Source organism: Odontesthes bonariensis, chromosome 3 (genome assembly GCF_027942865.1).
Source record: "Odontesthes bonariensis isolate fOdoBon6 chromosome 3, fOdoBon6.hap1, whole genome shotgun sequence".
Classification (NCBI taxonomy): Eukaryota; Metazoa; Chordata; class Actinopteri; order Atheriniformes; family Atherinopsidae; genus Odontesthes; species Odontesthes bonariensis.
In genome coordinates this window covers 44,160,286-44,175,397 of record NC_134508.1, presented here as the reverse complement: position 1 = coordinate 44,175,397, position 15,112 = coordinate 44,160,286, and the positions used below count along the sequence as shown (strand labels likewise).

Here is a 15,112-nt window from a genome sequence, read left to right as displayed (position 1 = left end):
CTTTATGTCTTTAAGACATGCTTGTAGTCTTCATTCATCTCTGCCTTCTTTCATCTCTGCCTTTTATCTCTGCCTTCTTTCATCTCTGCCTTCTTTCATCTCTGCCTTTCATCTCTGCCTTCTTTCATCTCTGCCTTCTTTCATCTCTGCCTTATATCTCTGCCTTCTTTCATTTCTGCCTTCTTTCATTTCTGCCTTCTTTCATCTCTGCCTTCTTTCATTTCTGCCTTTCATCTCTGCCTTTCATCTCTGCCTTCTTTCATCTCTGCCTTCTTTCATCTCTGCCTTTTATCTCTGCCTTCTTTCATCTCTGCCTTCTTTCATCTCTGCCTTCTTTCATTTCTGCCTTTCATCTCTGCCTTTCATCTCTGCCTTTCATCTCTGCCTTCTTTCATGTCTGCCTTCATTCATTTCTGCCTTCTTTCATCTCTGCCTTTCATCTCTGCCTTCTTTCATCTCTGCCTTCATTCATCTCTGCCTTCATTCATCTCTGCCTTCATTCATCTCTGCCTTTCATCTCTGCCTTCTTTCATCTCTGCCTTTCATCTCTGCCTTCTTTCATCTCTGCCTTCATTCATCTCTGCCTTCATTCATCTCTGCCTTCTTTCATCTCTGCCTTTCATCTCTGCCTTCTTTCATCTCTGCCTTTCATCTCTGCCTTCATTCATCTCTGCCTTCTTTCATCTCTGCCTTCTTTCAATTCTGCCTTCTTTCATCTCTGCCTTCATTCATTTCTGCCTTCTTTCATCTCTGCCTTTCATTTCTGCCTTCTTTCATCTCTGCCTTCTTTCAATTCTGCCTTCTTTCATCTCTGCCTTCATTCATTTCTGCCTTCTTTCATCTCTGCCTTCTTTCAATTCTGCCTTCTTTCATCTCTGCCTTTCATTTCTGCCTTCTTTCATCTCTGCCTTTCATCTCTGCCTTCTTTCATCTCTGCCTTCATTCATCTCTGCCTTCATTCATCTCTGCCTTTCATCTCTGCCTTCTTTCATCTCTGCCTTTCATCTCTGCCTTCTTTCAACTCTGCCTTCATTAATCTCTGCCTTCTTTCATCTCTGCCTTTCATCTCTGCCTTCATTCATTTCTGCCTTCTTTCATCTCTGCCTTCTTTCATCTCTGCCTTCTTTCATCTCTGCCTTCTTTCATCTCTGCCTTCATTCATTTCTGCCTTCTTTCATCTCTGCCTTCTTTCATCTCTGCCTTCTTTCAATTCTGCCTTCTTTCATCTCTGCCTTTCATCTCTGCCTTCTTTCATCTCTGCCTTCTTTCATTTCTGCCTTCTTTCATCTCTGCCTTCTTTCATCTCTGCCTTCATTCATATCCGCCTTCTTTCATCTCTGCCTTCTTTCATCTCTGCCTTCATTCATCTCTGCCTTCTTTCATCTCTGCCTTCTTTCAATTCTGCCTTCTTTCATCTCTGCCTTCTTTCATCTCTGCCTTCATTCATCTTTCTTCTTTCATCTCTGCCTTCTTTCATCTCTGCCTTCTTTCATCTCTTCCTCCTTTCATCTCTGCCTTCTTTCATCTCTGCCTTCTTTCATCTCTTCCTTCTTTCATCTCTGCCTTCTTTCATCTCTGTCTTCTTTCACTTCTGCCTTTCATCTCTGCCTTTCATCTCTGCCTTTCATCTCTGCCTTCTTTCATCTCTGCCTTCTTTCATTTCTGCCTTTCATCTCTGCCTTCTTTCATCTCTGCCTTCTTTCATTTCTGCCTTTCATCTCTGCCTTTCATCTCTGCCTTTCATCTCTGCCTTCTTTCATCTCTGCCTTCTTTCATCTCTGCCTTCATTCATTTCTGCCTTCTTTCATCTCTGCCTTTCATCTCTGCCTTCTTTCATCTCTGCCTTAATTCATTTCTGCCTTCTTTCATCTCTGCCTTCTTTCATCTGCCTTTCATCTCTGCCTTCATTCATCTCTGCCTTTCATCTCTGCCTTCTTTCATCTCTGCCTTCATTCATCTCTGCCTTCTTTCATCTCTGCCTTCTTTCATCTCTGCCTTCTTTCAATTCTGCCTTCTTTCATCTCTGCCTTCATTAATTTCTGCCTTCTTTCATTTCTGCCTTCTTTCATCTCTGCCTTCTTTCATCTCTGCCTTCTTTCATCTCTGCCTTCATTCATTTCTGCCTTCTTTCAATTCTGCCTTCTTTCATCTCTGCCTTCTTTCAATTCTGCCTTCTTTCATCTCTGCCTTCATTCATATCCGCCTTCTTTCATCTCTGCCTTTCATCTCTGCCTTCTTTCATCTCTGCCTTCTTTCATCTCTGCCTTTCATCTCTGCCTTCTTTCATCTCTCTTTCTCCTTTGTTTTTCCACACTAACTTGTATCTCTGACTTGATTCCAGGATTGCTGAGGACACAGCTAAAGACTTGGACATTTACCACTCCGTCTGTGAACAGATGGAGAGAAACTTTGCCAAATCCAAATGGAAGGTGAGTGACACTGCCGCCTGCCGTCCAGCTGAGGCAGGTGAACTAACCCCACTGACTGAAATCCAAATGAGCAGAAAACACGCCAGCTGGGGCTCAGGAACTAGAGTAGTCCTCCTCAACAGGTCGATCCCCCGCCCCCCCCCACAGGTCGAGACACTTAACGCTCTGATACCCAAAGGTGTACATGGACTGCATTTATGGAGAGCTTTTCTATTTCCTTTTTACGTTACAAGTGACATTCAGCCTTTCATACCCACTGTTGTACAGCAGTTCTTAGCCTTTGCAGTATTACTACACAGTTGGTGATGAATGCATCTATGGGGAAAGAAACCTCAGACCCCCCCCGATAGCCGAGTACCGCTCCTCCTCTTGAGCAACAGCTGGCCCACTGTGTGTGATACACAAATATGATACAGAAAATGCACAACATACACTATATTGCCAGAAGTATTCACACCCATCCAAATAATTAAATTCAGGTGTTCCATCACTTCCATGGCCACAGCTGTATAAACTCCAGCCCCTCAGCATGCAGACTGCTTCTACAAACATCTGTGAAAGAATGGCTCGCTCTCAGCAGCTCAGTGAATTCCAGCGTGGTACCCTGATAGGATGCCACCTGTGCAACAAGTCCAGTGGTGAAACTTCCTCCCTGCTAAATATCCCACAGTCAGCTGTCAGTGGTGTTATAACAAAGTGGAAGCGACTGGGAACGACAGCAGCTCAGCCAGGAAGTGGCAGGCCAGGTAAAATGACAGAGCGGGGTCAGAGGATGCTGAGGCTCATAGTGCTCAGAGGTCGCCAACTTTCTGCACAGTCAGTCGCTGCAGACCTCCAAACTTCATGTGGCCTTCAGATTAGCTTAGGAACAGTGCGCAGAGAGCTTCATGGAATGGGTTTCCATGGCAACTGCATCCAAGCCATACATCACCAAGTACAATGGATGCAGCGGTGTAAAGCACGCCACCACTGGACTCTAGAGCAGTGGAGATGTGTTCTCTGGAGGGACCAATCACGCTTCTCCATCTGGCAACCTGATGGAGGAGTCTGGGTTTGGTGGTTGCCAGGGCAACAGTACTTGTCTGACTGCATTGTGCCAAGTGTAAAGTTTGGTGGAGGGGGGATTTGAAAAGCGTTATTGAATTGTGAAACAGATGCTTAATTTAGTAGAATAACAGTGTTTTATATGCAAAAGATGAGAAGTGACGAGAACAAGTTAACGTGACACTAAAATAAAATAAAAACAAAGAAAAATCAGATGGTCCCAGCTGCTCTGTTCAGGATCCAAACTTCCATCTTTCTGCATCTTTCAGTAAACACAGTAAAGTGGAAGTGTATATGAATCCATCTGAATTCCCCATGAAGCTGCTCTCATTCACAGATTTAATTTCAGCCCATAAAGACTACGTGTCAGCTGCAGACTGCTGTAATAAAATCCTTTTTTTGACCATCTGTCAAAATGATCATTCAGGTCGTTTACAGACAGCATCTGTGCAGGGAATTCATCTCTTCTTCCATGTCCCATAGTAGAGGCAGCAGGGCGTCATGAACATTTTTCCACAGCTTGCAGTGTCAGACATACTTGGGTCAATAACTAGATTCTGCTACCGTGCATGTATACATGATTTTACAATCATCCAATAACATGGCCCAGCCGAGCTGCTAAGGTAGCTCGAGCCGTGCTGAGGCACCTAACTGAGAGTGCACAGGTTAACATACAGCGGCAGTGTCTGAGAATATATATTCAGTGTAGAAGTGTCCCTCCCTGAAATGAGAAGACAGCCACTTAGTTCTTAACTCTCCACAAAACATGACGTAAGCCCACCCCTGCATTGTGTTGTGTTGCACACCAGTGACACCTGACAGAGGCACTTACAGACTCAAACAGATGTTTTTCTTTGTGTGCATTTTCCAACAGCAAGCCTTCCACGCAGCCTCAGTGATCCACCACATGAAGAAACTGCAGCTGTCCCACAGCGAGCCCTCCCCCTCCCCTCTCTCCCAGCCCGATAGTGTAGTACAGTCCTCCTCTCAGAGTGACTTGGAGTCGCTGAGGCCCCCCCATGAAAAGGATCCCCCCTTTGACCCTAATGGGAACCCCGTAGATGCTGCTGATCAACTGTCCTGCAGCGTCCGTCTGTCAGGCAGAGATCTCTGTGCGCCACAGAGAGAACCCGGCAACACACTCACTGATGAGTCACATGAAGTCCATGACTTCCATTCCGACCCCGATGCTTCTTTCAGGCAGTCTAAGAGGTAAGAAACACAGGGCGTCAAATTCATGAGAAAAAAATGACCCAACACTGCAGTTATTTACACAGAAGAAGATTAGCAGAAATCATAGGAAGAGAATTCTTTTTTTTATTGGATTAATCTGGAATTTAACGAATTGGCTTGAATTTGGCTGTATCTTTGAGATGACATTTGTTGTGATTTGAGGCTATTTAAATAAAACTGAACTGGATTATTTTTACAACACCTGTCAAAAGTTGTGGAATAGTCACACTTGAGGGGTGTTCATTCATCTGTCATACGTCGATATGACACAAACAATTGCATTTAAGAGCTGAAGATTCTGGCATTGTAACATATCTCAGAAACATACATTCATCTCAAAGAATTAGAGGAATTTATCATGAAATCACTTAATTGTCTGGGAAAAGATATGAAATCATCTTGTAATTCGCATCTCTAAAACCAATACCTGCACAAGTCTAAATCTGAAAACGAGATCATGGCCCCAATGAAAGAGCTCTCAGTGGAAAAAATGGAAAGGACAATATTTATCTATTAAGGAAAGGAAAATGGTCCAACTGTTCTGATTCCATCATTTCTGACGGGTTGTGCATGAGAACTATTCTTCCCCTGTCCCACTCGGACAGAATCACCAGCTAAGTTAACATGTGCGAACCAGCAGATTCAACCTTTCTAATTCTATTCTAATACCTCCCAAAACGTAATGATTATTTTCTGAATTCAAATTTTATTTACAACTGAACAACAGATTTTTCCAGACTTTAATTCACTCGTTGCACTTAAGATGGTTTATGTATTTCAGAAAGGGCCAGACGGTGACTATATAAGTGATGCTTCCAAGTATAAATATATTCCAAATATTCACATAGATACACACCAAGTCATTTTATTGGAATCTGTTAAGTTAGAAGTCAATATAGAAGCAGTAGTTAAAAAAAAAAAAAAGCATTTCTCTGTTTTAATGAATTTAAAAACAAAAAAAAAGACACAGAATCTTTTCTTTGTGGATTCTGAATCTTTTCTTTGTGGTTCTGAATCTTTTCTTTCTGGTTTCTGAATCTTTTCTTTGTGGTTTCTGGATCTTTTCTTTTAGTTTCTGAATCTTTTCTTTGTGGTTTCTGAATCTTTTCTTTGTGGATTCTGAATCTTTTCTTTGTGGATTCTGAATCTTTTCTTTGTGGTTCTGAATCTTTTCTTTGTGGTTTCTGAATCTTTTCTTTGTGGATTCTGAATCTTTTATTTTAGTTTCTGAATCTTTTCTTTCTGGTTTCTGAATCTTTTCTTTTAGTTTCTGAATCTTTTCTTTCTGGTTTCTGAATCTTTTCTTTGTGGTTCTGAATCTTTTCTTTTAGTTTCTGAATCTTTTCTTTCTGGTTTCTGAATCTTTTCTTTGTGGTTCTGAATCTTTTCTTTCTGGTTTCTGAATCTTTTCTTTCTGGTTTCTGAATCTTTCTGAATCTCTTCTTTGTGGTTCAGAATCTTTTCTTTCTGGATTCTGAATCTTTTCTTTGTGGTTTCTGAATCTTTTCTTTGTGGTTCAGAATATTTTCTTTCTGATTTCTGAATCTTTTCTTTCTGGTTTCTGAATCTTTTGTGTGTCTGAATCTTTTCTTTGTGGTTCTGAATCTTTTCCTTCTGGATTCTGAATCTTTTCTTTCTGGATTCTGAATCTTTTCTTTGTGGTTTCTGAATCTTTTCTTTCTGGGTTCTGAATCTTTTCTTTCTGGATTCTGAATATTTTTTTTCTGGATTCTGAATCTTACCTTTCTGGATTCTGAATCTTTTCTTTATGGTTTCTGAATCTTTTCTTTGTGGTTCAGAATCTTTTCTTTGTGGTTCTAAATCTTTTCTTTCTGGATTCTGAATATTTTCTTTGTGGTTTCTGAATCTTTTCTTTGTGGTTTCTGAATCTTTTCTTTGTGGATTCTGAATCTTTGCGTTGTGGTTCTGAATCTTTTCTTTTAGTTTCTGAATCTTTTCTTTCTGGTTTCTGAATCTTTCTGAATCTTTTCTTTGTGGTTCAGAATCTTTTCTTTCTGGATTCTGAATCTTTTCTTTCTGGATTCTGAATCTTTTCTTTGTGGTTTCTGAATCTTTTCTTTGTGGTTCAGAATATTTTCTTTCTGATTTCTGAATCTTTTCTTTGTGGTTTCTGAATCTTTTCTTTGTGGTTCAGAATATTTTCTTTCTGATCTCTGAATCTTTTCTTTCTGGTTTCTGAATCTTTTCTTTGTGGTTCTAAATCTTTTCTTTCTGGATTCTGAATCTTTTTTTGTGGTTTCTGAATCTTTTCTTTCTGGTTTCTGAATCTTTTCTTTCTGGTTTCTGAATCTTTTGTGGGTCTGAATCTTTTCTTTTTGGTTCTGAATCTTTTCCTTGTTGTTCTGAATCTTTTCTTTCTGGTTTCTGAATCTTTTCTTTCTGGATTCTGAATATTTTCTTTCTGGTTTCTGAATCTTTTCCTTCTGGAATCTGAATCTTTTCTTTGTGGTTTCTGAATCTTTTCCTTCTGGATTCTGAATCTTTTCTTTCTGGTTTCTGTATCTTTTGTGGGTCTGAATGTTTTCTTTGTGGATTCTTTCTGGTTACTTTGTGGTTCTGAATGTTTTCTTTCTGGATTCTGAATGTTTTCTTTCTGGATTCTGAATCTTTTCTTTGTGGTTTCTGAATATTTTCTTTCTGGATTCTGAATCTTTTCTTTCTGGATTCTGAATCTTTTCTTTCTGGTTTCTGAATATTTTCCTTCTGGATTCTGAATCTTTTCTTTGTGGTTCTGAATCTTTTCTTTCTGGATTCTGAATCTTTTCTTTGTGGTTTCTGAATCTTTTCTTTCTGGGTTCTGAATATTTTCTTTCTGGATTCTGAATATTTTCTTTCTGGATTCTGAATCTTACCTTTCTGGATTCTGAATCTTTTCTTTATGGTATCTGAATCTTTTCTTTCTGGTTTCTGAATCTTTTCTTTCTGGTTTCTGAATCTTTTCTATCTGGTTTCTGAATCTTTTCTTTGTGGTTTCTGAATCTTTTCGTTGTGGTTCTGAATCTTTTCTTTGTGGTTTCTGAATCTTTTCTTTCTGGTCCTGAATCTTTTCTTTGTCGTTCTGAATCTTTTCTTTGTGGTTTCTGAATATTTTCTTTCTGGTTCTGAATCTTTTCTTTGTCGTTCTGAATCTTTTCTTTGTGGTTTCTGAATATTTTCTTTGTGGTTTCTGAATCTTTTGTTTGTGGTTTCTGAATCTTTTCTTTGTGGTTTCTTAATCTTTTCTTTCTGGTTCCTGAATCTTTCCTTTGTGGTTTCTGAATCTTTTCTTTGTTGTTTCTGAATCTTTTCTTTCTGGATTCTTAATCTTTTCTTTGTGATTCTGAATCTTTTCTTTCTGGTTTCTGAATCTTTTCTTTGTGGTTTCTGAATCTTTTCTTTGTGGTTTCTGAATCTTTTCTTTGTGGTTCTGAATCTTTTCTTTCTGGATTCAGAATCTTTCCTTTGTGGTTTCTGAATCTTTTCTTTGTGGTTTCTGAATCTTTTCTTTGTGGTTTCTGAATCTTTTCTTTGTGGTTTCTGAATCTTTTCTTTCTGGTTCCTGAATCTTTTCTTTGTGGTTTCTGAATCTTTTCTTTCTGGATTCTGAATCTTTTCTTTGTGGATTCTTAATCTTTTCTTTCTGGTTTCTGAATCTTTTCTTTGTGGTTTCTGAATCTTTTCTTTATGGTTTCTGAATCTTTTCTTTCTGGTTTCTGAATCTTTTCCTTCTGGATTCTGAATCTTTTCTTTCTGGTTTCTGTATCTTTTGTGGGTCTGAATGTTTTCTTTGTGGATTCTTTCTGGTTTCTTTGTGGTTCTGAATGTTTTCCTTGTGGATTCTGAATCTTTTCTTTCTGGTTTCTGAATCTTTTCTTTCTGGATTCTGAATCTTTTCTTTCTGGATTCTGAATCTTTTCTTTGTGGTTTCTGAATCTTTTCTTTCTGGATTCTGAATCTTTTCTTTCTGGTTTCTGAATCTTTTCTTTCTGGTTTCTGAATCTTTTCTATCTGGTTTCTGAATCTTTTCTTTGTGGTTTCTGAATCTTTTCTTCGTGGTTCTGAATCTTTTCTTTGTTGTTTCTGAATATTTTCTTTGTGGTTTCTGAATCTTTTCTTTGTGGTTTCTTAATCTTTTCTTTCTGGTTCCTGAATCTTTCCTTTGTGGTTTCTGAATCTTTTCTTTGTGGTTTCTGAATCTTTTCTTTCTGGATTCTGAATCTTTTCTTTGTGATTCTGAATCTTTTCTTTCTGGTTTCTGAATCTTTTCTTTCTGGTTTCTGAATCTTTTCTTTGTGGTTCTGAATCTTTTCTTTCTGGATTCGGAATCTTTTCTTTGTGGTTTCTGAATCTTTTCTTTGTGGTTTCTGAATCTTTTCTTTGTGGTTTCTGAATCTTTTCTTTCTGGTTCCTGAATCTTTTCTTTGTGGTTTCTGAATCTTTTCTTTCTGGATTCTGAATCTTTTCTTTCTGGATTCTTAATCTTTTCTTTCTGGTTTCTGAATCTTTTCTTTCTGCATTCTGAATCTTTTCTTTGTGGTTTCTGAATCTTTTCTTTGTGGTTTCTGAATCTTTTCCTTCTGGATTCTGAATCTTTTCTTTCTGGTTTCTGTATCTTTTTTGGGTCTGAATGTTTTATTTGTGGATTCTTTCTGGTTTCTTTGTGGTTCTGAATGTTTTCTTTGTGGATTCTGTATCTTTTCTTTCTGGTTTCTGAATCTTTTCTTTCTGGATTCTGAATCTTTTCTTTGTGGTTCTGAATCTTTTCTTTCTGGATTCTGAATCTTTTCTTTGTGGTTTCTGAATCTTTTATTTCTGGATTCTGAATCTTTTCTTTGTGGTTTCTGAATCTTTTCTTTCTGGATTCTGAATCGTTTCTTTGTGGTTCTGAATCTTTTCTTTCTGGGTTCTGAATCTTTTCTTTCTGGATTCTGAATATTTTCTTTCTGGATTCTGAATCTTACCTTTCTGGATTCTGAATCTTTTCTTTCTGGTTTCTGAATCTTTTCTTTGTGGTTATAAATCTTTTCTTTCTGGATTCTGAATCTTTTCTTTGTGGTTTCTGAATCTTTTCTTTCTGGTTTCTGAATCTTTTGTGGGTCTGAATCTTTTCTTTGTGGTTTCTGAATCTTTTCTTTGTGGTTTCTGAATCTTTTCTTTGTAGTTCTGAATCTTTTCTTTCTGGATTCGGAATCTTTTCTTTGTGGTTTCTGAATCTTTTCTTTCTGGTTTCTGAATCTTTTCTTTCTGGTTCCTGAATCTTTTCTTTGTGGTTTCTGAATCTTTTCTTTGTGGTTTCTGAATCTTTTCTTTCTGGATTTTGAATCTTTTCTTTCTGGTTTTTGAATATTTTCTTTCTGGATTCTGAATCTTTTCTTTGTGGTTTCTGAATCTTTTCTTTGTGGTTTCTGAATCTTTTCTTTGTGGTTTCTGAATCTTTTCTTTCTGGTTGCTGAATCTTTCCTTTGTGGTTTCTGAATCTTTTCTTTGTGATTCTGAATCTTTTTTTTGTGGTTTCTGAATCTTTTCTTTCTGGATTCGGAATCTTTTCTTTGTGGTTTCTGAATCTTTTCTTTGTGGTGTCTTAATCTTTTCTTTGTGGTTTCTGAATCTTTTCTTTCTGGTTTCTGAATCTTTTCTTTCTGGTTACTGAATCTTTTCTTTGTGGTTTCTGAATCTTTTCTTTGTGGTTTCTGAATCTTTTCTTTCTGGATTCTGAATCTTTTCTTTCTGGATTCTGAATCTTTTCTTTCTGGTTTCTGAATCTTTTCTTTCTGGATTCTGAATCTTTTCTTTGTGGTTTCTGAATCTTTTCTTTGTGGTTTCTGAATATTTTCTTTGTGGTTCTGAATCTTTTCTTTGTGGTTCTGAATCTTTTCTTTGTGGTTTCTGAATCTTTTCTTTCTGGTTTCTGAATTTTTCTTTCTGGATTCTGAATCTTTTCTTTCTGGTTTCTGAATATTTTCTTTGTCGTTCTGAATCTTTTCTTTGTGGTTCTGAATCTTTTCTTTGTGGTTCTGAATCTTTTCTTTGTGGTTTCTGAATCTTTTCTTTGTGGTTTCTGAATTTTTCTTTCTGGATTCTGAATCTTTTCTTTCTGGTTTCTAAATCTTTTCTTTGTGGTTCTGAATCTTTTCTTTCTGGATTCTGAATCTTTTCTTTGTGGTTTCTGAATCTTTTCTTTCTGGATTCTGAATCTTTTCTTTGTGGTATCTGAATCTTTTCTTTGTGGTTTCTGAATCTTTTCTTTGTGGTTTCTGAATCTTTTCTTTCTGGATTCTGAATCTTTTCTTCCTGGTTTCTGAATCTTTTCTTTCTGGATTCTGAATCTTTTCTTTCTGTTTTCTGAATCTTTTCTTTCTGGTTTCTGAATCTTTTCTATCTGGTTTCTGAATCTTTTCTTTCTGGATTCTGAATCTTTTCTTTGTGGTTCTGAATCTTTTCTTTGTGGTTTCTGAATCTTTTCTTTCTGGTTTCTGAATCTTTTCTTTGTCGTTCTGAATCTTTTCTTTGTGGTTTCTGAATCTTTTCTTTGTGGTTTCTGAATCTTTTCTTTGTGGTTTCTGAATCTTTTCTTTGTGGTTTCTGAATCTTTTCTTTGTAGTTCTGAATCTTTTCTTTCTGGATTCGGAATCTTTTTTTTGTGGTTTCTGAATCTTTTCTTTGTGGTTTCTGAATCTTTTCTTTGTGGTTTCTGAATCTTTTCTTTCTGGATTCTTAATCTTTTCTTTCTGGTTTTTGAATCTTTTCTTTGTGGATTCTGAATCTTTTCTTTGTGGTTTCTGAATCTTTTCTTTGTGGTTTCTGAATCTTTTCTTTGTGGTTTCTGAATTTTTTCTTTCTGGTTCCTGAATCTTTCCTTTGTGGTTTCTGAATCTTTTCTTTGTGATTCTGAATCTTTTCTTTGTGGTTTCTGAATCTTTTCTTTGTGGTTTCTGAATCTTTTCTTTGTAGTTCTGAATCTTTTCTTTCTGGATTCGGAATCTTTTCTTTGTGGTTTCTGAATCTTTTCTTTGTGGTGTCTTAATCTTTTCTTTGTGGTTTCTGAATCTTTTCCTTCTGGTTTCTGAATCTTTTCTTTCTGGTTCCTGAATCTTTTCTTTGTGGTTCTGAATCTTTTCTTTGTGGTTCTGAATCTTTTCTTTGTGGTTTCTGAATCTTTTCTTTCTGGTTTCTGAATTTTTCTTTCTGGATTCTGAATCTTTTCTTTCTGGTTTCTGAATATTTTCTTTGTCGTTCTGAATCTTTTCTTTGTGGTTCTGAATCTTTTCTTTGTGGTTCTGAATCTTTTCTTTGTGGTTTCTGAATCTTTTCTTTGTGGTTTCTGAATTTTTCTTTCTGGATTCTGAATCTTTTCTTTCTGGTTTCTAAATCTTTTCTTTGTGGTTCTGAATCTTTTCTTTCTGGATTCTGAATCTTTTCTTTGTGGTTTCTGAATCTTTTCTTTCTGGATTCTGAATCTTTTCTTTGTGGTATCTGAATCTTTTCTTTGTGGTTTCTGAATCTTTTCTTTGTGGTTTCTGAATCTTTTCTTTCTGGATTCTGAATCTTTTCTTCCTGGTTTCTGAATCTTTTCTTTCTGGATTCTGAATCTTTTCTTTCTGTTTTCTGAATCTTTTCTTTCTGGTTTCTGAATCTTTTCTATCTGGTTTCTGAATCTTTTCTTTCTGGATTCTGAATCTTTTCTTTGTGGTTCTGAATCTTTTCTTTGTGGTTTCTGAATCTTTTCTTTCTGGTTTCTGAATCTTTTCTTTGTCGTTCTGAATCTTTTCTTTGTGGTTTCTGAATCTTTTCTTTGTGGTTTCTGAATCTTTTCTTTGTGGTTTCTGAATCTTTTCTTTGTGGTTTCTGAATCTTTTCTTTGTAGTTCTGAATCTTTTCTTTCTGGATTCGGAATCTTTTTTTTGTGGTTTCTGAATCTTTTCTTTGTGGTTTCTGAATCTTTTCTTTGTGGTTTCTGAATCTTTTCTTTCTGGATTCTTAATCTTTTCTTTCTGGTTTTTGAATCTTTTCTTTGTGGATTCTGAATCTTTTCTTTGTGGTTTCTGAATCTTTTCTTTGTGGTTTCTGAATCTTTTCTTTGTGGTTTCTGAATTTTTTCTTTCTGGTTCCTGAATCTTTCCTTTGTGGTTTCTGAATCTTTTCTTTGTGATTCTGAATCTTTTCTTTGTGGTTTCTGAATCTTTTCTTTGTGGTTTCTGAATCTTTTCTTTGTAGTTCTGAATCTTTTCTTTCTGGATTCGGAATCTTTTCTTTGTGGTTTCTGAATCTTTTCTTTGTGGTGTCTTAATCTTTTCTTTGTGGTTTCTGAATCTTTTCCTTCTGGTTTCTGAATCTTTTCTTTCTGGTTCCTGAATCTTTTCTTTGTGGTTTCTGAATCTTTTCTTTGTGGTTTCTGAATCTTTTCTTTCTGGATTCTGAATCTTTTCTTTCTGGATTCTGAATCTTTTCTTTCTGGTTCCTGAATCTTTCCTTTGTGGTTTCTGAATCTTTTCTTTGTGATTCTGAATCTTTTCTTTGTGGTTTCTGAATCTTTTCTTTGTGATTCTGAATCTTTTCTTTGTGGTTTCTGAATCTTTTCTTTGTGGTGTCTGAACCTTTTCTTTGTGGTTTCTGAATCTTTTCTTTCTGGTTTCTGAATCTTTTCTTTGTGGTTTCTGAATCTTTTCTTTCTGGATTCTGAATCTTTTCTTTCTGGATTCTGAATCTTTTCTTTCTGGTTTCTGAATATTTTCTTTCTGGATTCTGAATCTTTTCTTTGTGGTTTCTGAATCTTTTCTTTGTGGTTTCTGAATCTTTTCTTTGTGGTTCTGAATCTTTTCTTTGTGGTTCTGAATCTTTTCTTTGTGGTTCTGAATCTTTTCTTTGTGGTTTCTGAATCTTTTCTTTTTGGTTTCTGAATTTTTCTTTCTGGATTCTGAATCTTTTCTTTCTGGTTTCTAAATCTTTTTCTGTGTTCTGTTATATTTTTAGGACATCCTGTAGGTCAGGAACCCCCACCCCCCCAAGAAATAAAACTCCCAAAACCTTCCAACTAGAACCAGAAATCACCTCAGTCCTCGCTCATCTTTCCACCATAGTTGTGTTGGTTGTGATGTTCTGATGAGTCCTGGTTGTGTTGCAGCCTGGATGTTGTGGCTCAGAGAAAGGACCAGTCGCTTCAGTCCGGAGTGTGCTCCATGATGTGATTGGCTAATTAGCCTGAGATGCCTCATGCAGGTAAAGATTCATCTTTCTGTTTGGAATTCAGATATTTACATGCCATCTGAAAGCTGCCTCTAACTGCAGACTTATTTCCTTTAATGTTTCAGTATGTTTCACGAGTCGATGGCTCTCAGTGGCGTCCTTCTGGACATGATGGCGATGTGGCACCTGCTGCTCAGCTTCCCCATGTCTGCTTTGGTTCAGTGCTGCAGAAAACATGCCCATTGATGACTATATGTACCTGTGACTACACCTTTTTAAAAAACAGTGTAGTTGATGACAGCGACTCTTTATATGCTCAGAATGATTGAAAATGTATTGGCTCTTTCTGGCAACATTTCAATTTGTTAAACCTGTTTTTACTAGATTTAAGTGATTTGAAATGATTGCTGATTTATGTTCTACATTGAATATAATGATGTGATTTTTTTTAAATTCAATATTGCTAACATGACAGTGCTTTGAATGTCATTGGCTTATGAGAGGATGTGTTCTAACACTTCAGTCATATTATCTTGTGTACATTGTTGAAAAAATGGAAACATCTGTGCGTGTGTGTTTTAGTGTGTGTGTGTGTGTGTGTGTGTGTGTGTGTGTGTGTGTGTGCAGTCATGTGATCCAGAGCAGTTTAGTCCTTTTCTTGTTCTGTGATCACTCACATACATTATTACCTCATTATTATCTCACTGTTTCAGATGACATTTTGTGGAAATGAAGTGTAAAAGCAGACATTGAATGAGCCAGTGAGTGCGATGACTGCTGCCACAGTATCAGTCGCTGCAGGAGTCCTCATCATGATGCTTATTCAGGTTCACCTGCTCCAGTGCATCAATGTTTCAATGTTGGCAGACTTTTTGGCATGTGTTGTTACATGTGTCCATACATGCTGAACTCATTTATGGATTTTAGTCGAATTTCCATTTGACTACTTTTCACTTTGAATTGGTTATTGGCTCGCAGCAGAGTTTGCTGTGGTTTCTCTGATATGTCAGTAAGCTGCTCTCTTGTTTAATAACTGAACTCATCAAGTGCCACAAGCTGGTGTAAAGATGCTGTTAACACTAGTGATGCCATGTATGATTCCTTATTCAGAAGTATAGTCTATAGTAACATGCATTTTCTTTTTTGTATTATTTTCTCAATAAATATGTAGTCTGTAATCTTCCTGCTTCTTTGTGTTGAATGTGCGGCTGCACTGCTGTTCT

At 36.9% G+C, this 15,112-nt stretch overlaps 1 protein-coding gene across 1 annotated transcript in view; it reads left to right on the top strand.

Moving 5' to 3' along the window:
• Nucleotides 1-15,067, top strand: part of camk1ga (calcium/calmodulin-dependent protein kinase IGa) — a 36,322-nt gene extending 21,255 nt beyond the window's left edge. The window contains exons 10-13 of the mRNA XM_075462292.1: nucleotides 2,342-2,429; nucleotides 4,348-4,685; nucleotides 13,828-13,922; nucleotides 14,015-15,067. Of these exons, the coding sequence (XP_075318407.1) occupies nucleotides 2,342-2,429; nucleotides 4,348-4,685; nucleotides 13,828-13,891 (490 nt within the window). The 3' untranslated portion in view covers nucleotides 13,892-13,922; nucleotides 14,015-15,067. The remainder of the gene's footprint in view (nucleotides 1-2,341; nucleotides 2,430-4,347; nucleotides 4,686-13,827; nucleotides 13,923-14,014) is intronic.
• The last annotated feature ends 45 nt before the right edge of the window (nucleotides 15,068-15,112 follow it).